A 22,666-nucleotide genomic window follows, 5' to 3' on the forward strand; every position below is an offset into this window, starting at 1 on the left:
GATATTGAGAAGAGCAGGTTAGCAAGCAGGACACGTGGTCCAGAGTGAGGTTTTTTTTTTTTAATTAAGGATTTTATTTATTTATTTATTTGAGAGAGAGAGCGCACACACAAGTGGGTGGAGGGGCAGAGGAAGAGGGAGAAACAGACTCCCCCCTGAGCAGGGAGCCCAACTCAGGCTCGATCCCAGGATCCTGGAGTCATGAACTGAGCCAAAGGGAGATGCTTAACCGACTGAGCCACCCAGGCGCCCCTGGAGTGAGTTTTGTTAAATAGACATTGTTAGCTAGTTATCTGAGTAATTTTCATTTTCTTTGTAACTTTCAGTACATGTGTATTTTTTTTTTAAAGATTTAGTTTATTCATTTGAGACACAGAGATAGAGAGAGAGAGAGAGAGCATGAGCAGGGAGAGAGGCAGAGGGAGAAGCAGGCTCCCCGCTGAGCCAGGAGCCTGATGTGGGGCTCGATCCCAGGACCCTGGGATCATGACCTGAGCCAAAGGCAGACGTTTAACCATCTGAGCCACCCAGGCGCCCCGTACATGTGTATTTTTGTTAACAATAAACTTATGTTCCTTTTGTAGTCAGAAGTCTTGAAGAAGAGGTGGGCCCTCTTTGCACATGAGGAGGAGGGAGCTGTGGTCGGTCCCAGATAGCTACTGCCATAAGGTGGAAAATCACAGAGTGGGTGTCCTCCCTCACCAGGGCCCTGAGCGCCACCACAGCCTTCCTAAGATGATTCTTTTCCTTTCTGCCCCTGCTAGGAAGCATTCTCCTTTCAATCTGAAACTGTCCTTCCAGATGGCCTTCCCTCCATGCTGGTATGAGAGCTCCAGCCAGATGCTCCCACCTCCATGCCAGGCCCTCTGCTTTCACTCTTTTCTGTTCTTTCTCTTCCCCATTGGAGGTTTTGGCCTTGGCCTCATCTCCTCCTCATGAGCCCTGATGTCTCAGCCCATGGCAATTCTTCCTGTTGAGTTTGTAGGGTCTGCACTGGGTGCATCCTGCATACTGAACAGATGAATTCTTTTTTGCTGTCTTTACAAACTCATTTTGGTTTTTTTGCCTTGCCAACAATATTATAAATTGCTTGAGTGTAGGACTTGATCTTATACTTCTGCATCTTGTTGAGCTCCTGGCATGGTGCCTTGGCTTGGATAAGAGGTGTATCATAATCACAGGTAGGGTGGTAGAAAACAGTGCTGGCTTCTTTTCTGATGGTCTTCCAGGGCTTTCTCTCATCAGTGCTCCTCCACATTGAACCACTTTTCATTCGAAGCCCCCCCCCTTTTTCTTTCTTTTTTTTTTTTTAAAGATTTATTTATTTATTTGAGAGAGAGAATGAGATAGAGAGAAAGAACATGAGAGGGGGGAGGGTCAGAGGGAGAAGCAGACTCCCTGCTCAGCAGGGAGCCCGATGCGGGACTCGATCCCGGGACTCCAGGATCATGACCTGAGCCGAAGGCAGTCGCTTAACCAACTGAGCCACCCAGGCGCCCCCCCCCCCCGCTTTTTCTTTAATCAGAGACACTTGAAGACAGGGAGTCCACAACGGTTAAAAGGTGGTTCTCTCTCTCTCTCTCTCTTTTTTTTTTTTTAAGATTTTATTGATTTATTTGACAGAGAGGGAACACAAGCAGGGGGAGTAGGAGAGGGAGAAGCAGGCTTCCCGCTGAGCGGGGAGCCCAGTGTGGGGCTCTATCCCAGGGCCCTGGAATCATGACCTGAGCCGAAGGCAGACACTTAACAACTGAGCCACCCAGACACCCCATATGAGGTGGTTCTCTTTAACAGATAAATAAGTGAGTACCCAGTCCGGGAGAGCAAAGAGGATATACTAGAAGTCTAGGTGTAATGATCTTGAAACCCACCCTGTGAGGGAGATGCTCTCTTCTACTTTAATAATGACTCTCTTGCTAACCTGGTGGGGGTTAATAAAGATCCCTGATTGAATGGGTTAAGTATCTTGAGGTGGAGTAGCTGTTACTTAGGGCAGTGAGTCCTTGGAGAAGACATTTGACCTCTGGAAGTCCCCGTTGTCCTTACTTTTAGCTTTTTATTTTGAGACTGTTTCAAACATGCAGAGTTGTAAGCATAGTATAGAGTGCTCTGGTACACCCTTCCCTCAGATTTACCCATTCTCTCATTTACACACATTTTGGTGCTTGTACTTGGTGAATAGCAGCCAAGTTCTCTGTCTTGCTCCCTCCTCCGTCTGGACCCTGTTTCCTCTTAACCCTTGGACCCATAGGCTTCTCTGAGTTCTCTGCCCGGGAATCTGCTGGTGGGGTGGCGGCAGGTAGGGAACAGAAGGGACCCAGCTGCTGGTTAGCCTTTGAGCTGAGCCACTTGCATCCAGTCCAGGAGAGGGAAGTCTGGAGGTGTGGGGGGGGGTGGTTGTTGGTTAAGAAGTGGCTCACCCCCATCCCCACTGTCCTTCTTTTCTGCTCCCCACCACTTTCCAACTTTGCTTCAGTCCTGGGGCACCTGGGTGGCTCAGTCAGTTGGGCGTCTGCCTTCAGCTCAGGTCATGAACTTGGGGTCCTGAGATTGGCCTGGGTCTGGCTCCCTGCTCAGCAGGGAGTCTGCTTCTCCCTCTCCCTCTGCCCCTTCCCCTCCTTGTATGCACTCTCGCTCTCTGTCAAATAAATAAATAAAATCTTTAAAAAAAAAAAAACTTTGCTTCAGTCCTCATGAGAGGTGATGTTTGAGGAAATGATCTAGCCACTGTGTATGGGATGGCGCTCCTGTTGTAAAGTAGAAAAAATGCCAGATTTGCGTTGAGAAGCTCTGATGGATCATCCTGGGCCCTTCCAAAGCTACGGATCTGCTTCGATTGATGCTGGGGAGGATTCACGCCTATGAAAGTGCAGAGGGCATATTCTGCAGGTACTCTGTACTCACAATTCAGGCACAAGGCCGTTCCAGTCCAAACCCATGGATGGGGTCAGGGCTTAGGAGCTCTAGTTGTCTCATGTGGTGCTTGTTTGTTTGTTTCGCATGGACATGCGTAAGCGAGCATGAGAGCGGGGGAGGGGCAGAGGAAGAGAGGGAAAGAAGCAGATTCCCCTCTGAGCATGGAGCCTGATGTGAGGCTGTATCTTAAAACCCTGAGATCATGACCTGAGCTGAAATCAAGAGGCGGAGGCTTAATTGACTGAGCCACCTGGACGCCCGGTGCTTCTTTATATTGAAGTATAACAAACCTACCTCAGTGAATGACACAAGGACACATCTTCAGCATGACACCGCTAGATGAATGTTGACACATGTAAATGCCCCATAGCCATAGCCCGGGCTGCATCTGGAACAGGCCTGGCACCCAGCAGACTCCTTCCTGTGCTTTAGCCAGTGCAGATTCTGCTCCCGTTCTTCTGGCTTCCAGGCCACGGAGACATGTGTTCTTAAATTTGCTGTCATTGGAGTCACACCGTGTCTGGCTTCTTATATTCAGCATCATGTCTGTGATGGGTGACCATCCTAATGGGTAGCTGTTGTTCTTATTTATGCCACGTGTCATCCGTTACGTGACTCCACCCCAGGTTACTTTTCTGTCCTATGCTTGTTGGACGTTGGGGTTAATTCTAGTTGTTGGTTATGTGAAGACAGTGCCAGGAGTGTTCAGGGTCATGTCTTCTGGTAGGTATATGCACTTACTCTCCGGGCTGCACATCCAGGCTGGGTTGAGGGGTGTGGCCTGAATTCAGCATCACCGTGGTCTGCCAAACAGTTTTCCCAAGTGGATGTACCATTTACATTCCTACCAACCATGTGGGGGAGTTTCCCTTGTCAGACATCCTGGCCAACATCTGGCATTGTCAAGGAACTTGCCTTTAATAACAAGCACCCTTGCTGATTTTGAAAGCACAGTCAAATTTGAGACCTACTGGGTGCCATGGCAGTGGGAATGGAAGGGGCGATTTGGGAGGGAGAGAGCCTGTAAAGAAAGCAGCTTTGGAATTTGGTGACTGTGTGTGTGTACACGCAGGAGGAAGGGAGGAGAGAGACGCGAGTATGCACCCTGAGGGAGATGGACCGTGATTCTGTGATGCTTCTGAGGGGTGGGGTACAAGGTGATGGTGTGTGGAGTGTGTGGGGGTGTCAGCCCTTCCAAGAAGAGAGTCCAGCAGCCAGTAGGTGGTGCAAGGAGCAAACCTGCAAGAGCAGTCAGCTGCAGGAGTGAAGTGGGTGGGGGCTGCAGAGGAGGCTGAGCAGAAGGCCCTGGCGGTGGCTGTGGTGGGCAGAGCAGATGTGTGGAGAGACTGGGGTAAGGCAGTGTGGGCACAGGAAGCCAGTCCCAGCAGCTTGGGCCTGCCTCTGTCTTCTGTTTTGGTGCCTGTGTTCAGGACTGGTGGATGCAGTATTTAATTCCTTTTCAGATAACATTGTAGAGGATTTCAAAACAGGAAGATGTTTTCCATAGTCTTTCTGCCTAGAGATGGCCATTGGTGACAATTTGATTTTTACCTTCCAGTCCTGTTTCTGTGGTGAATACCTTGATATGTACGTATTTTAAATATGTAAGTACGTGTATATACTAGTATTTTTAAAGTGCAGTTAGACTCAAGTTCAGTTTGAGTTTTGGGTTTTTCACAGCTCAGATTGTTTGTCTCCTGGGGGCTGACTGGCTGGGACCTGAGTGCTTATGTCCCTGGTTCATACAAGACATGGACACAGCTAGGCTTCTAGGTGATGGGATTCTTCCCATACTTGGCTCTGTCTGGGTAGTGAGGGACTAGACTGACCTCTGGTGTGGGAGCAGATTTCTTAAGACTTTTATTGGTTACTGCCCTTCAGAAGGCTAAGCTTCTTCAGTCCGGGCGGGGGGCGGGGGATGGACACGACTCTGCAGCCGGGGTGACTCAGAGTACATGGTCACTCCCTCTGTGACAGCCAGGATGGCATCACAGTGGCACACTCTTGGGAGTAAGCCTCCTCCAGGCTCCTCTGAACAGTCATCCTGCATGCTTGACATGAGCATTTTATTTACTATCTTGTTAAAAGTTCCATTATGGCCTTTTCCAAACATTCACAGAAGTAGAGGTAGAAGAATGATCTCCCAGGTCCTTGGAGAGTTAGCAACATATGGCCAGTTTCACCCATCCCTCTCCACCTCCTCCTGGACTATTTTCAATCACATTCTAGACACCGTATGATTTCAACTGCCAGTCCTTGAGTGCAGATCTCTAGAAGATAGGGCTTTTCTCTCCCCCAGATACCACAAAATCATGTGAGATAAGCATTTTAATAAATTCTTGGGTTGGCAGAGAGCGTCCTCACCGCGTGTTTGCCTGGTGGTGAGTGGGATGTGCTGGCGGCTAGAATTGGGGTTGCCAGCGCGATCCCAGTCCTGGAGCCCAGAGGCCAGCACCTGAACAGGGATCTCAAGGCCTCTCAAGTCTCCTGGTCCTGTGGAGGGCAAACCAGCAGATTGGAATAAATGACAAAGCTTGTGTAGTCTTCTGAACTAGCTCAAATAACAACATGCCCTTTTAAGGGCAATGGTATTCTCTTTAGTAGTTCTTCCATTGATCTAGTTTGTTGGGGATTGAGAAATCTTAAGAGCAGAATTTGGAGAGCTCGATCAAACAAACCAAGAGGAATGTGAAAAGAAAGTACTTTCAGTCTCTTGTGTTTGTATGATTAAGAAATTTTCTTTCAGCAAGACTAAAATACTCTTTCCTACATGTAGGTGGCTGGTTAAATTCTGAAATACATATTTTTATCTGGTTAGAAAACACTTTATGTTTCTTCAAAAAGTCAGAGAACCAGAATGCAGAAGGGTGCTGACAAAGACAAGGAAGCAGTTGCAGTCTGGGATATGGTTTGGCCAGCATGCCCTGTGAGGTCAAGAAGGCCCACTCCCTGTTGAGGCCAGGTGTTTGCATTGGTTACTGTTGAGGCTTGAACAATTGGTGTCTAGTCATTTCCTGCCTCCAAGATGAAAGCACCTGGGGCACTGGGGCAGTAAACCGCCGCTGGGGAACCGAGAGGAGGGGAGACCAGTGGAAGTGCGAGAAGCTGCTCTGGAGCTTTCTAAGGACTTGTGAAGGTCGGAAGACCCACTGAAAAGTCCTTCGCTGGTGGGGGACAGGGAAGGGCCTTTTCCAGGCGGATGGGGGGGTGCAGGGGACTGCTTTGCCCACGGCCTCCCTGACCGAGGGCCCACTGGAAGAACGGGGGAATGTGTGGTAGGCTTTTCGGGGTGCTCCTGGGGTCAGAATTGCCAATGAAGTGTGAACATCCTGTCTCCAGGTTGCCTTAAGTCTGGAAGGTTTAGAGAGGTGAAGGAGACCTTTTTTTAAAAAAGTAATCTCTATGCCCCACATGGGGCTTGGACTCATGACCCTGAGGCCAAGTGTTGATGCTCCTCTACCCACTGAGCCAGCCCTGCACCTCTAGGAGGCCTTTATTAACATATGGCATTCACTGAGTATTTCTCTATGGCAGAGCCTGTGGTACACTTCTTATGTGCATTTTGTCATTTAGCTTTTAATTCTTATTTTAATCAAAGTAATATATATGCACATAAGTTTTAAAAGTCAAGGAGTGGTTAAAAACAAAACAAACGGGTACCTGGGTGGCTCAGTCGGTTAAGCCTCCAACTCTTGGTTTTTGCTCAGGTCATCATCTCAGGGTCTTGAAACTGAGGCCCATGTTGGGCGCTGCACTCAGTGGGGAGTCTGCTTGAGACTCTTTCTCCCTCCCTCTGCCCCTCCCCCAGCTTGTGCGCACGTTCTCCCTCTAAAATAAATATAATCTTTGAAAACAAAGAAGAAAAAACCCCCAAGAAACCATGGTGGGTTCCAAGGCCTCCGCTGTGACTCTGTTCTTTCTTCTGGCATGTGCCTGTGATTCTGAGTAATGTGCACGTGCTGCTGTCTGGGGTCATCAGTTGATGAGTTTCATGAATTATGTATTGACTTTCTCTGTAGCTCCCTTTACACAGCCATTATCTCTGCTGCTCCCTGTTCTACCGGCATTTTACCTCCTGGGTACATCTGTAAGGAATACTTAACGTTTTATGCCTTCACAAATGATACTCCTCAGACGACCTTTGTGGCATACTGTGACAAGGTTTTTTGGGTTTTTTTTTTTTCCTTGAGAATAAAATTGCCTTCTTAAAAATGTGCTCAGTTTTCTGTGTACCTGCGGCTGACTTTTCCTGTACCTTCCAGTCGCCTCTCAGTATAGTTATCTCTGTGCTCAGTGCTGCCAGGCTGGCTGTCGGCTCCAGCTTTTTCCCTGGGCCTCCCTTCTGGAGCTCTCAGGGCAGAGGCCAGAGGCAGCGTCCGTCTCTCAAGTTGCACGGCTCCAGGGCTAGGGTTTCTTGCTTTCTGTCTCCTGTGGTGTGTTCTTTTTGGTTCACTCCTTCAGTCTACTAGCTTCTAGAAAAAGAACTCAATTTCTGGAGATCGTGTCCATCCGGGTGCATGTGGGCTTCTCAGTCGGAAATACTTGGTCAAGGATTGAGAAGCGCATCCCACAGCTTTGTTGTTTCTGGTGCTGCTGTGCGGGCCCAGCACTTTTCCTAGTGAGCTGCGGGGGCGGCTTCCCTCACTCTCAGAACTCCTGTCCAGCGCTGCAGGGAAAGTTTCTTCGAATCATGTCCCAGGGACCCGCGTTCCCTCTGCCCCCTGTGTCTGAATGTCGCCCCCTCGGTCCTCTTCTAATTTATCTTTTATCTCCTGTACCCGTCTCTGTCTTTTTGCTGCACTCTCTGGGAGATTCCTTCACTTTTATCTCTGACCTTTCACTGCTGACATGCTTTTATTGCTAAGAACTCTTTTCTTTGCTTTTTTTTTTTTTTAAGGTTTTATTTATTTGACAGAGAGACACAGCGAGAGAGGGAACACAGGCAGGGGGAGTGGGAGAGGGAGAAGCAGGCCTCCCGCCAAGCAGGGAGCCTGATGCGGGGCTCGATCCCAGGACCCTGGGATCATGACCTGAGTCGAAGGCAGACGCCCAGTGACTGAGCCACCCAGGCACCCTGCCTTTTTTTTTTTTCTTTCTCTCTCTCTCTTTCTCTTTTTTTTTTTTTTTTTGGTAATCTTCCTGTTTTATAGAATCCTCTTCTTGTTAAATGGATGCAATGTCTTATCTCTTTGGAAAATAAAGATAGTTTCTTGGCATTTTTTCTCATGGGGCCTTTATCTGCCATGTGAGGGTATCTGGGGGCCCTTGGGTGGCGGCTCACTCTTAAGAGAGAGGCATGGGGAAGACAGGAGGACGTTCTGAGCACGAGGGGCTTGTCCACTGCCAGCTTCCCCGGAGGCTCATATAGCTTCAGGTTCTGGGTCTTTCCTCCAGAACATGGTCTTCCAAACACTGGGCTGTAGAGTGAAGGCCTGGGTGCCATACTGGAGGAGGCCACAGGTGGGCAGAAGGGCAAGCGGGTTGGCCTCAGCAGTTAGTGCAGATCTAGACGCTCAGTGGCCGTATGGTCTGCTTCTTTCGTGATCCTCCCTGTGCCTTATCAGCTGGGTGGGTTAACCCCCCCTCCCAGTCCAATGACTCTCCATTTTGTGCTTTTCCAGATAATAAATCTCTGGTGTCTGCTAGTGTGGAAGTGGTTACCCAGCAGTGTGAAGTGGAAGAGGGGGTGCCAGAAATCTTTCCATATACCCTTGGTCCCTGAGTACCTGGCACGCCCCGTCCAGAGCCTTGTGAAGATCTGGGGCTGTCACTGGATTGGCTCTCAGCCCTCCTCACTGTCACTTTCTTAGGACTCTGCTTTCTTGGTTGGCTTGCCATCTCCATCACCACTGGGCCATCAGCGTTCCAGTCTCTAAAATCCTGTTGTTGGAGCCATCACTCCTGTCCTTCCTGGCTTTGTGAGTTTGTGTTAGAAAAACAAAATCCCCCCTTTTCTGTAGTTTCAGTGGAGTTTTGAGATGCAACAAAATTAGACATGCGGGTTCAGTTCCTTATTCCAGCCTGGAGGTTCATATCTCATTTAATTTTATTTTTAAATGAAATTGTTGTCGAGAACATATTTATTTAGACTGTGGCTTAAACCAGCTTAATTTAAGTCAAAGTTGTGTTTCCTGCTTGGGGCCAGTGTAGTGATTTGCTTTCCTTCTGGTCTGTCTTCACTTCCTGGCCCTTTTCCTGGGGGCAGACTCACAGGATTCCTTGGCAGTGGGGCAGGGCAGAAACTTTGGGCTAGGCCTCCACCATGGCAATGCTTGGACCCAGCCGGCAGTTAGAGAGGGTGGAACAGTTCTCTCTTGTGCTGGCCTGAGCTCTGCTTGACCAAACAGAGTATTCCTAGGCTGTGCCACAAATGCTGGGAACTTACTCCCAAACATACAGGGCCATTGCCCAGGAATGGGGTGCGGGTGGGGTGGGTGCTGTGCCCCAAGCACCTGATAGGGAAGCAGGGCTGCTAGAGCCTTGCTCCTCCGACTTCAGGGGCGGGCTTGAGCTGCTGAGGGCCTGGAGTATCAGGGGCACTTTTTGCTTATCTCTTTGGTAGATGGTTGGTTAAAAATGTGGTAGGAATCTTTTTTAACTTGGCAAGATCTTTTTCCCTATATGGTATCTACTTTTGATGGTGTGCTTAGGAAAGCCCTTCCTCAGCCCAATATTATATAACTATTCTCCTGTCGTTGTCTGGTACTTTGATGATTGGGGCTTTTACACATACAGGGTGAAGGGTCACCCAGGCAAGCTGCAAAGTCCTGTCCCAGGTGGGTGAACAGACTGTTTGCCCACACAGGTGCCACTTCATCTGGAAGCTTCTCTTGTAGGGTGGGGTGAGGCAGGGCTGGCAAAACTCCTGCCCCATGAGAGGTCAGTTGGTTGATGAGTGTGTGGTTCTCAAAAGAGGAGAGCCTTCCTCTGGGCAGAACAAAAACCTCACACAGATGGGTGGACATCCTGTCCACCTGGGGCAGGAGGGTGAGTCTGTGACACAGAGAGGAGAAAGAACCTTCCTGGTTTAGACAGCAGCAGGAGCCCAAGCAGACGGCCTCGCTCTCCTGTGAATGCAAGCACATGTTCAGCAGTGGAAAAGGAGGTTGAACCTGGAGAAGGGGCGGTGTTGAGGAGGGTGCTGTCGGGAGAGGTGGGAAGGCCCCTGGGTGTGAACCATGGCCCTTTGGAATGGAGCATGAGGGGAAAGTCAGGCAGCTGGAGGGCAGAGAAGGCCACCGAATGCTTCTCATCCGCATACCTGTGCACAGGCCCTTTCTGAGAAGTGTTTTGCCGCTGAGCGCCCTGAGGGCATGCTTCCAGGTGGCTCGGCTTCAGGGGGACAGCAGCTCTGCCTGAGGGAGCCGCACGCACTCACTGCTGTCATCTGCTAGGAAGGGGGCGACACCAGCGTCATTGAACGTTGGAGGTATTTTGGGATGCGGTCTTACTGCGCAGTTAGGCAGACTGTTCTGATTTCTGTAACACACCCTAGTGCTTCCTATGTGCCAAGTGCCTGACGTCGTTAGCTACTGTAATCCTCAGACCAGCCCCATGAGGTGAGGATGCGTAGGCCCCGCAAGGGGATGTCTTATCCAGGGTCGCCGGCTTGGGGGTGGAATGGTGAGGGGCAGGCTGGAGCATTAGCACACTTGGAGCTGACAGCCATGTGTACCTTCCCAGGACACACAGTTTGCTAGGTTTTTGGCTTTATCCTGCACTGATTCAGATTACAAAGACTAGGAACCAACTCTAGGTGATGAATTAAGTTTCCCAATTTGGGAACAGGGAAGAGGTGAGGCCACAGAGCAGGCCAGATACTGGACAGGAGTGCTGTAGGCCGGGCCAAGGCTGGGCCTGGCCTCACACCCGACCTGTTCTGCGCACGTCCCTTCATCCTGGCCACAGCCCTTTCAGAGAGCTCCTTTATGAGTAGCATGTGTGTGGGGGATGGAGCGCCTCTCCCAAGACCCAGAGCTGGCGAGTGGCCAGGTCGGAATTTGAGCCCCAGTCTGTGTGAGGTCTGTGTGATTCCGGAGCCCAGGCCCTTCTTCCTCTGTCTGCTTCCTGCAGTTCCAGTGCCCAGCACTTCACCCACCCCAGCACATACCTTTCCCGTCACCCTGGTCTCTGCTGCCTGGACATGCTCGTTTGAGGCCCGGTTTCCCCTGTACCTGTCACACTGATGGCTCGGTTCTGCACATCATGTCCCATCAAAAATGCATGGCATTACCACTTCTTGTGTTAAAAATAGCCAGGTATTTGTCTGGTGCTGATTACTGCCTGCTGCATACCAGTCCCCGCTCTCAAGGTGTTTGCAGGATGGCATGGCCGACCGACAGGGAGCCTATACTTCCCACAGGAGGTGCCACAGGTGTGGTTACAAGGTTTCTGTGAGGCAGAAAGTGGGGTTCCTGGGTAGGAGCACAGTTGGAGGGCCTTACAGGCTGGTGGGGTGGTTGGGCATCAGCACGCTTGGCAGCAGGGCCCTGGAAGGGTGAGGGAGTGGGCTCCATGGCTGTCTGCCTTGCTGGGAAGGAGCAAGGCTCTTCAGGCAGGCAGGGACATAGTCTGGGCCACTTCCCACTCCCACTGGCAGTCACATGGCTTAGGGCGCTGGCGGAGGTGGTGGGGGTGGAGACAGAGGCCCATCAGGAAGGACCACCACAGGTGCAGTGAGAGATGGGGGGAAGGTTTAAACTTCAGGGAACAGAGGTCAGAATGCGTAAGTGAAGAGGGGGTTCCCAGGTTTCCAGTGTGGGCGATTGGTGGACAGACACAGAGCTAAGGTTACAGAGTGGTGTGTCACTGCCCTCTGTGCAGGCAGGGTCTGGGCAGGAAGTCCTCCTCCCACCTCCTGGTGGTGGAGTTCACAGGGCCTGTGGGATGGATCAGGTCCTCCCTCAGGTGACTCAGGTCTAAACCAGACACCAGTTGAACCCTGACCAGGCAGACTGGTGTAGCCATGGCGACCAGGAAGAAGCTGTACCTGGGGAGCTGTGGAGCCCAGCTTGAAGCAACGGGCTGCGTGCTCTGAGCCAGTGTCAGTCCTCCATCCGTCTCCTCAGAGGGCTGGGCACACCCAGGCAGTGGCCAGCAGACAGGCCCCTCTGTTACGGTGCTGGTGCCTTCCTGGCAGCCTCAGGTTTGGGGACAGCTGCCTTGGTATTGGAACTGTGGCAGGATAGCCACAGTTAGGGTCCACCCTTTGTGAGCTGACCCTGGTTTTGCTTCCTGACCTCCCCTGACTAGGCAGGCCCTTGTATTCCTGGCACTGACTTCAGGCTTGCTTGTGTGTGGGCGGAGCTCACTAGGACTTGCTGGTTCTTCTAAGTTGTTTCTCTGAGGCTGTAACCACCACTCTGTCTTTAGGGCTGTCTTCTTGTGTGCTAGTTTGCGTGTGCTTCGTGACGGTTGCTGGAAGGGTTTTGTTTTCTGGGCACAGAGGCTGAGGAATGGCTATCCAGGCCCCCCTGTTCCTGTCGGCATACTGGGGACAGAACAGAGGGGGAGAGCAGCCGGTCCTGCATCTGTGCGGGCGCTGCCCTGAATGTGGGTCTGGGACCCATGACAGGCTCATGCAGTGGGCATGCTGGTCCTTGGTACAGAAGGAGGGACACCAACCACCCCCTAAGCACTGATGTAAGAAGCTGTTCCCTGTGCAGTTAGAACCAGATAATGGATGGGCACCTCTGACAAGATGCTGAGCCGGCTGAAAAGGCCTTCTTGGGGGAAAACGTGGGAATGCTAACAGAAGCAGAACTGCCTGGTTTCTTTTTTGCCTCATCTGCAGACTAGAAACAGGAGCAAAAACATTTTTTAAAATATGGTTTGCAGAACTGAAAACACTGCTCAGGGCACCTGCTCATTCTTCAGCCAACAAATATGCAGGGCCTGTTTGGGCAGGCGTTGTGTGCAGCGGTGGAAGGGACACGTACGCGACCTGGGCACGGTGCTGTCTTGCAGAGTGCTGGCGCCTGGCTGAAGAGCGCCTTCCTCCTTGGCTTCATAGCTGCATGGCGCCTTCATGGACGTTTATCCCAGTTCTGTCTGCTCTTGCTAAGGTGTGCATTCTACCTCGTCAAGGAAGGCCTCATTCTGGCCTCCTGACCTGACAATGTTCCTCAGGCTCTTTCAGCCACATAACAGCCAGTGCCCCCGCTGGCCGTGTCATCTGTGATGTTGCCTGGACCTGGATGGGGCAGGGCTCCTCCTCCAGCACATCCCCTGGCATCTGGTGCCTTTGGGCCTGACGAGGTCCCCCCACCTCAAAGCTCTTAAGCTGATGTCTGTGTCTTACCTCTGGGGATTGTGCCAGGTGTCTTTGCTGCGGTCAGGGTTCACAGAGTTTATGTGGGGCCTGTGAGTCTGCCGACTCCATCAAGGTGGCCAGCCAGCAGCCCAGGGAGGACGACTTTTAGCGAGCCGGGAGCCTGTCTGAGCCCTCGGGGATTGCTCGTCTTGGGCACAGAGCCCATCTGCATAACTGAGTCCCGTCTCAGAGCCCTCAGCTCCCCTGTCTGCCTTTTTGTGCTTTACACCTTGGTCCTGGCTCCACCTTCTACCCATGACTTCTCCACTTCCCCTCAGCCAGCCTCCACCCAGCGTGTCCCACAGGCTAGCAAGTGCCGTCTTGGCTGTGTCCACTGCTCTCTCCTCCATTGGTCTGCAGCTCTGTGGCCTGCAGCTCTGTGGCCCGCAGCCCCGGCAAGCCTCCATGGCAGGGTTTGCCTCCCACTGCTCTTGGAAGGTGGCGGAGGGAACAGGGATGGCCCTGGGGGACACAGGTGAGGTGCCCTTCTGAAAGCGGGTTTGCTCAGTCACCTCTTGTCGGAGATGGCTCAGTGACTTAGAGCCTAACCCGGTGACGACTCTCGATCTGTGTGTGTGGACGCCTGCCTCACGCTGGCTAGGTCCTCCCGGCCTGCCTGCCTCGCTTCCCCACGAGTTGGATACCACATTGTCCTCCTGCATTGTTCCTTTTGCCCCACTCTTGTGGCCCTGGTCACATTGCCCCTTGTGCGTGTGTCTGCTCCATCCTGGCTGTCTGGCCAATTGTTGCCGCTTCTTTGCCTCCGTGCAGCTTGAGGAAGCAGACGGGGGTAGAGACTGCACTCCTGTGTTTAATGAGCTATCCAGCAGTGTGGTGGGTCAGGGTCATTTTATGTTTCTTTACACATTAATACAGATTTGTGTAAGTCTTAGCACCTAGCCTCCTTTCTGGGTTTCTTTAAGGATCACAAACGTGACCATGCAGCCCCCTGTGCACACTCTTTCAGTATCCTGGGGTTGGTTGGTTTGCTTGTTCGTTTGTTTGGAGTGGTCAGAAGACTGTCTAGCACCAGCTGGACCAGGCTTGTTTAATTCCCTTGGGATGAGGCAACAGAGCCTTGATATGTTCATTCATTTGTTTATCAGCATGCCCAGCTCTGGGAAGAAGGCAGGCTGTGAGCAGACAGGTCAGGCCCTGAGACACCCAAGCCTAACACGCCCCTTCCTTTCTAACAGATGCACACATGTTCTTAGCTTTGTGTGTGTTTGGCGGGGTGTGTGCTGCCATTCACAGGGAGCTCAAGCTTAGTTGGTGTGCATGGCTCCATCCTAGCAGAGCATCAGCCGGTGAAAACCTGTGATAGCCTTCCATCTCTGATTGGACATGTTTTGGCAAATGTGTGTGTTTTTTTGGTTTCTGTTTTTTAAGATTTTTACTTATTTATTTATTTAGAGCACAAGTGGGAGGAGGAGCAGAGGGAGAGGGAGAGAGAGAGCATCTTAAGCATACTCTGCACAGAGGGTGGAGCCCAGCCTCACAACCCTGAGACCATGACCCAAGCCAAAATCAAGGGTCAGATGGCTAACCGACTGAGCCACCCAGGTGCCTGTTGGCAAATGTGTTAAGTAGTTTCCACATTTGTGAGGTTTATCTCTTTGGTCCCACTTGGAGAACCTGCACATCCCACATAAGGACCTTTACTTTGGGGTGCCTGGGTGGCTTAGTCGGTTAAGCATCTGCCTTTGGCTCAGGTCATGATTCCGGGTCCTGGGATCAAGTCCCACGTTGGGCTCCCTGCTTAGCGGAGAGCCTGCTTCTCCCTCTGCCTGCCACTTCCCCCTGCTTGTGCTCTCTCTCTCTGACAAATAAATAAATAAAATTTTCAAAAAAAAAAAAAAGGACCTTTACCTTGGGAGGGACTATGAGTTGACATTGCATGGCCCCTTTGTTTTACAGAGGAGGAGACCAGAGCTGGGGTCCCACTGTTCTTAATGCCAGAGTTGGCGTGGGGGTACCCAGGCCACTCAGAGGGTAGGAAATGGAGGGTGCTGGCCCCTCGGCCATCTGCATACACCTGATTTTGTGTGGTTGTGAGCAGCTCCTAGGGCCTGGCTCCTCACATCCTTCTTGCCGGGGTAGCTGCTTTGCTTTGTCTACCTTTGTCTACCTTTCCTGTTTCTTTCTTCTCATGGCTCTTCCCCCTTACCTTGCTCAGCTTGCCTTTTATCACTCTGCTGAGAGTCCCTCCTTGTATGCCTCTCCTGGACCTTAGCCAGGCTATTATGCCTGGGGACAGCGCCTCTTCCACCCAGGGGCAGCTGTTGAGCAGGGCCTGCTGGCCAGGAACCCTATGGGAGCAGACTTAACAGGTATGTGTGAACATCTCTTTTTCTTCTGTGTTACAGTGAGGATGCCATGAGAAAAGCTGGTGTGGCCCATAGTAAATCCAGCAAGGATATGGAGAGCCATGTGTTCCTGAAGGCCAAGACCCGGGTAAGGCCCTGGTGGGTGGAGCCCTGGGCAGAAAGCTCAGAGGCTCAGGAAGGGGAGGGTACAAGGCAGACTCTGGAAGCTCTCTGCCTGCGGAGTGGGGGCGGGGTGGCCACTCTCTGATTGACCATGGGCACCGTCAGCTTTACCTGCAGCATGCTGTGGGTCTTCCCATGTGTCCATGGTACAGTTATAGGTAGGGTACTGGGGGAGCATGCAGGATGCAGGCCCAGCATTGACCACAACCCTGTTGCAAACCCCCTCCATTCATGAGCAGCTCCCAGGAATCTTGTCGGGTGCTCACAGAGGTCCCAGCTGCTCCTCCAAATAAGAATGCTCCCCATGGGATCCTCACTAAAGCCCCACAGGGCCCTGACACGTGGGCCCAAAAGCATTCCTGTCCTCTTTTGTTAAGTGCTAGAGGCAGTGCTTGTGGAGGTTGAGGCCTTGAGCCTAGGAATGTCACAGGTGGAGTAGTTGGGAAGGCTTTCCGCGGTATGAGCTCTCATCCTGGGCCAGGTGCCATGGGCTTCACGTGACCACCTCCTTTCATCCTTTCATTGGAGTGTTCTCCCTAGGGCAGAGCTGTTTTAGTAGAAATGAAGCAGAACAGGCACAAGGAAGCCAGCAGCTTGTGTAGGGTTACCCAGCTTGCGCAAGGAGGAGCTGATGCCTGGGGCTTTTCTTCTGCACTGCACCCACCCTGCTTCCCTCGCACATCCTGACCGTGCAGACCCTCGGCTGCACTGGGTCTGCTCTGAGCACTTTGTGCCTGAGTGTGATGTTGGGAGTTCTAGGACATCCTTATGTGTCAAGAATTAAAAGCAGATCTTACTTATGGCCCTTGATGGGAAACTGGTTTGCATAAACCAGCTGTCAAGACATATAGAGGTCAATTCAGGAAATTTAGACATGGTCTGAGTATTTAGATCAGGTGAACGTTTTTCAAAACGGAAAGTAGAGGTCACCAGCTGGAGAAAGCAGTTTCCAGAAGAGAAACCACCTGCATGATCTGGTCTTAGAGGTTAGAGCACACAGGTGTGTGTTTGTGACCACATGGAAGTGTAAGGAAGAACTCTGAGCACTGAGGCGCAGGGGTGTCTGCACTCTGGATATACATAATAAACATTTTCCTTTGTTTTAATAACTTTATTGAGATCTATTTCATATACTGCACAATTCACCCATTTAAAGTGTATAATTCAGTGGTTGTAAGGATATTCACAGAGTGGTACAACCATCACAACAATCTGAATTTTAGGACATTTTCTGAAAGAGACTTCACACCTGTTGGCTGGCACTCCCCATTTTCCCAGCCCTAGGCCACCACTTCCTGTTTTCTGTTGCTATGGATTTGCCTTTTCTGAACTTTTCATATGAATGCAATCGTACAGTAAATGTTTTTGTGACTGGCTTTCACTTAGGGTAATATTTTCAAGTTTCATCCACGGACCATTTTGTTGCATGTAGTTTATTCCATTTTACTGCTGAATAATATTCTGTTGTATGGATATGCTGCATTTTATTTATCTGTTTATCAGTTGATGGTTGTTTGGATTGCTTCCACTTTTTGGCTATCAACAATGCTGCTGTGAACATCTGTGTACAAGGGGCACCTGGCCGGCTCAATCAGTGGAGTGTGCGACTCTTGATCTCGGGGTTGTGAGTTTGAGCCCCACGTTGGGCATAGAGATTACATAAAAATAAAATATTAAGAAAAGAAAAACAAAACCAAAAGTGTGTGTAGAAGCTTTCCTGTGGACCTAACATTTTCATTTCTCTTGGGTAGATACCTAGGAGTGGAATAGCTGAATCATACGGTACCGTAACACTGCCACACTGCTTTTGAAAGCAGCTGTATCATTTTACATCCCCGCCGGCAGGGTATGAGCTTCCAATTTGTCCACGTCCTTATCAACACTTGTTATTGTTTGTCTTTTTTATTATAGCCATCATAACGAGTGTGAAGTAGCATTTCACAGAAGTTAACGGTTTTGATTTGCATTTCCCTGGTGACTAATGATATTGAGTATCTTTATGTACTTGTTGGTCATTTGTATATTTTCTTTGGAGAAATGTTTATTCAGATCCTTTGCCCATTCTAAAATTGAGTTCTTGGGGTTTTTTAATTGTAAGAGTTTTTTTTTTTTTTAAAGGTTTTTTTAATTTATTTATTTGAGAGAGAGAATGAGAGAGAGAGAGCACATGAGAGGGAGGGAGGGTCAGAGGGAGAAGCAGACTCCTCGCCGAGCAGGGAGCCCGATGCGGGACTCGATCCCCAGACTCCAGGATCATGACCTGAGCCGAAGGCAGTCGCTTAACCGACTGAGCCACCCAGGCGCCCTAATTGTAAGAGTTTTTAATGTGTTTTGGGTAAAAACCTCTTATTGAATGTCAAATTTGCAAATATTTGGGGGGATGGGATGTTATTACTGGTTTTGTTAGTTTGTATTTTCTCAGAATTAAAAGAACTTTGATGAGGGCTTATTGAACTACTTCAGCTTTTGAAATGCAGAACTTGTTGGTTCCGTATTGTTATCGATTGTTTGATAAGGAACTACCCTAAAACGTAATGACCTAAAGCAATAAATTATTTCTCCTGATTCTGTGGGTTAGCAGTCGGGGCAGTTGGAGTTGTCCGGCTGGCCATTCTGCTGGTCTCCCGTGTCAGCTCTCATGCAGCTATATATCCAGCAGGTGGCTATGCTGACCTGGAAGGTCCATAAAGACTTCCCTCCTGTATCTGCACATCTGTTTTCCCAACGTGGCCTCCACGTGGTGTCTCCAGCGGTACAGCCTGCACTTCCTTACTACATGGCAGCTGGCTTCGGAGGAGGAAATGGAAGCTTCCAGTCCTCAGAAGTCCTAGAACATCACTCTGATACAGCAGGTCCTAAGAGCAGTGGGAATTGCCTCCTTGTTTTTTTAAGATTTTTTTTTTAAGATTTATTTATTTATTTTGAGAGAGTGAGAATGAGAGAGAGAGAGAGAGAGAGAGTACATGAGAGGGGGGAGGGTCAGAGGGAGAAGCAGGCTCCCCGCTGAGCAGGGAGTCCGATGCGGGACTCAATCCCGGGACTCCAGGATCATGACCCGAGCCGAAGGCAGTCGCTTAACCGACTGAGCCACCCAGGCGCCCCCTTAAGATTTTATTTTTAAGCAATCCCTACACGCAACGCGGGGCTCAAACCCCCTACCCTGAGATCAAGAGTCACATACTTCACCAATTGAGCCAGCCAGGCGCCCCTCACCTCTGTCTTTTATGTGAGCAGTGGCCTGTTTGTACAGGGAGGGTAGTGGTTGTTGGTGGCCCTCTTGGAGATTGGCTATCACAGATACTCTTCTATCATCTGGGGTGCCTTCCATCCCAAAGAGGGCATCGAGCAGCACGACAGCCCCCTCACCCTCTCAGCCTCTGCCTCACCATAGCCCACACTCTGAACCTTCCTGGCTGCAGTCCCATTTCCTTTCATCAAGCTGGTTCTAAATCCCTAACTCCGAAGAGGAGAGGCCCCAACTATTTGGAAGAGAAGTATTTTTAACAAGTTGTTGGAAATTTCCTGTTTGTTTTACAGAGACAGACATTCTGCTTGGGCACCGTTGTCTGAGGCCTAGCTTTTTACTACTGCTTAGGGTCCTCGTAGAGCTGGGTGCCAGTGCAGTGAGGCCCTTCTGTGAGAACTGGTTGGATGGCAGCCCGGGCACTCTTGTTGCCTGCCCTTCCCATCTGAGACTCCCATCAGAACAACTGTGAAAGAGGGGCGCCTGGGTGGCTCAGTCATTAAGCGTCTGCCTTCTGCTCAGGTCATGATCCCAGGGTCCTGGGATCGAGCCCCACATCGGGCTCCCTGCTCAGCAGGAAGCCTGCTTCTCCCACTCTCACTCTCCAAGCTTGTGTTCCCTCTCTCGCTGTGTCTCTCTCTGTCAAATAAATAAAATCTTTTAAAAAAAAAAAAGAACAACTGTGAAAGAATCGAAAAAGTGGGACCCTAGAGCAGGGGAGAAGGACAGGGAAGAGTAATTTCTCTCTTTCTGGATTCTAGGAGGGGCTGGGAGGTGTAAGAGGCCACAGAGAAGGGGCTAACCTTCCCGGGGAATCCTGGCAAGCTGGCAGGTCAGGGGGTGTCTACCCCGAAGGAAACTGGGGTGCTAATGGATACCTCAGGCTGCCTAGTTTTGTATGCTTCATGTGTGAGCTCATGTGATCCCACATCAGCTCTATGAAACAAATACAGTACCACTGTCCCCAGTTTCAGAGGAGGCTCTGGCATACAGATGCTAGGGAACTTACCCAGGAGGTCACAGATCTGTGTGGAGGTAGAGCCGGGAATGGAACCCAGATGGTCTAGTGTCACCACACTCTTAACCACTTCTTTTACTGCCTCCCGTCTGTCAAAGTAAAAGATACCCAAACAGCCACTTTAATTCCTTAACACCTTTAATTCCTACAGATGGGACTACTCTCTGCCTAAAGGAGGCTGAAGAAAGCAAAAGTAATTGTGCCTGGGGATGGTGGGTGGTTGTGAGAGTGACAACTCCAAACACTTGAACCAGCCTCTGAAGGTTCGGGAAGATTGGGCATCCACTGGATGAGAGTACAGTCAGGGGTCCCGGGAGCTCTGTGTCGGTGCCTACAGTGGCAGTGTGTAGTGATGCTTACTAAAGCTGGGTGCATTTCCAAACATTTGCTTATTACTTGGTTGTTTTTACATTAAGCCTGTAAGTTAAAGACTCATCTACTCTTTTACATTTAATATAGTGTTATGCAAAAGTAGCGTACGTTTCTGGTTTACAGTGTAGAAAGGACTAGTACAGAACTAAACCCCCACTGGGAAGCCAGAGTGAAAACGGGACGAGGGAGGCTGTGAGCATCAGGAGTGGGAAGCTACCTTAGGATCAGTCAAAGAGGAGGGCCTGAGCTTAACAGTCAGCCACCTGGAATAAATAGGGACAAAAACAGCCTGGTAAATAGGATCAGGTGCAGCCGTGCTCTCAGCAAGGGAAGAGGAGGATGTCTGCGTAACATCTGATAGAAGGAGGTGTTTTTCAGGGGCGCCTGGGTGGCTCAGTCGTTAAGCGTCTGCCTTCGGCTCAGGTCATGATCCCAGGGTCCTGGCATCAAGCCCCGCGTCGGGCTCCCTGCTCGGCGAGAAGCCTGCTTCTCCCTCTCCCATTCGCCGTACTTGTGTTCCTGCTCTCGCTATCTTTCTCTCTCAAATGAATAAAATCTTTTTTTTAAAAAGGAGGTGTTTTCCTACCTTCAGCCTTTTTAAGGGACCTTACAAGCCTGGAGTCTGGCTTTGACTGAATCTGAGTATACCTTCTGCTCTCCCTATTTAATCAAGAGCAGCTATTGGACCACTCAAGAATTCAGGCATTAGAAGCACTGCATCTTAGAGCTGAGAAAAGCACAACTGTGTGGACTGAAAAATGTGAACACATGAAAAGACTGGCCTTTTCTTTTTTTCTTTTAAAGTAAGCTCTATGCCCAACATGGGGCCTGAACTTACAACCCCGAGAACAAGAGTCACATGCTCCACCAACTGAGGTAGCCGGGCGCCTCAAGACAAGCATTTTCTTAACAATTGCTGAGATCTGCCAGGAAAGCCTAGCTGAGTGTAGCTGGTTCATGAGGAAGGTCCAGTAGGCAGTGCTCCTTCCCTCCGTTCTGTCTAAATGTGTGAGAGTCGGGACTCCTGCACCATCCTTAGTAAACATACTTTTTCAGAAGCTTCACTGTCAGTTCTGATTTGGTTTTCACCAGCTGTGTTTGCTGTAGCATGTGTTGAGGCTGAGAGAAGTACACACTTTGTCTAGCCCTTGTGACATTTTCTCCTGTTTACCTGTGAAGAAAGAGATGTAGGGCAAGTCACTGGTAGCATGGGGAGCTAGCTTGCTTGTTTACTTGCTTTATTTTCTGGGGGTTTTTTTGTTTTTGTTATTTTTATTTATTTTTGGTTTGGGATGGTGGTGGTGGTGGTGGTTGTTGTTTTAATTTTAAATAAGCTGCATGCCCAGCATGTGGCTTGAACTCGTGATCCTGAGATCAGGAGTTGCATGCTCTACCGACTGAGCCAGACAGTCGCCCCTCTGTCTTAGTTTTAAATGTAAGCTGGGTAAGGAGACCACTGGCATTTGTTTTATTATTCATTTTTTGTATGTCTAAAATATTTTAGAATATATAAAAATGTTAAAATATATGACTCCCAATGCGATATTTATCAAAGGCCTCCTGTTACCAAGAACACTGGCTCTGGAGTACCTGCTCTGGGATTTGATACATTTTTCAATATATGAGGAAAACTTTCAAACAGACTTTGTAGAAACTGACAAACTGATCCTAAGGAAATTCAAGGGACGCAGAATACTCAAAACAATCTCGGAAAAGAAAATACTTGGAAGACTCCTATTTGTGAATTTTTAAATGTACTACAAAGCTACAGTAATCAAAACCGTGTCATACTAGCATAAGGATGAACATACAAATCAATGGGGTAGAATTGAAAATCTACAAATAAGCCTTTGTGTTTACAGTTAATAGATTTTTTTTGACATAGGTACTAAAAGATTTCAGTGGGGAAAAATAGTCTTTTTGACAAATGGTGCTGGGACAATATATAAATATATATATTTTATATATATTGAGGTTGGATCCCATCTTCACACCATATACAAAAATTAACTCAGAATGGATCAAAGGCATACATTTAAGAGCTAAAACTATAAAGCTCTTAGAAGAAAATGTAGGCATAAATCTTTGTGACCTTGGATTAGGCAACAGTTTCTGACATGTGACACCAAAAGCACAAGCAACAAATGAAAACCTTAGTTTGACTCATCAAAATTAAAAACTATTAAAAAGGGGCGCCTGGGTGGCTCAGTCGTTAAGCGTCTGCCTTTGGCTCAGGTCATGGTCCCAGGTCCTGGGATCCAGCCCCACATCAGGCTCCCTGCTCCACAGGAAGCCTGCTTCTCCCTCTCCCACAG

General features: G+C 49.7%; 1 protein-coding gene across 3 annotated transcripts in view; it reads left to right on the top strand.

The window, feature by feature from the left end:
- The window catches only part of MED15 (mediator complex subunit 15), a 64,961-nt gene that overhangs the window by 8,141 nt on the left and 34,154 nt on the right, over positions 1-22,666 (top strand). For all 3 annotated transcript variants that reach the window (XM_025857295.2, XM_025857296.2, XM_025857298.2), the window contains exon 2: positions 15,595-15,682. In XM_025857295.2, coding sequence (XP_025713080.1) covers positions 15,595-15,682 — 88 coding nt within the window. The remainder of the gene's footprint in view (positions 1-15,594; positions 15,683-22,666) is intronic.

This window comes from Callorhinus ursinus, unplaced genomic scaffold, assembly GCF_003265705.2.
Source record: "Callorhinus ursinus isolate GAN/ISIS: 27379988/994484 unplaced genomic scaffold, GSC_fseal_2.0 scaffold110, whole genome shotgun sequence".
NCBI classification, from domain to species: Eukaryota; Metazoa; Chordata; class Mammalia; order Carnivora; family Otariidae; genus Callorhinus; species Callorhinus ursinus.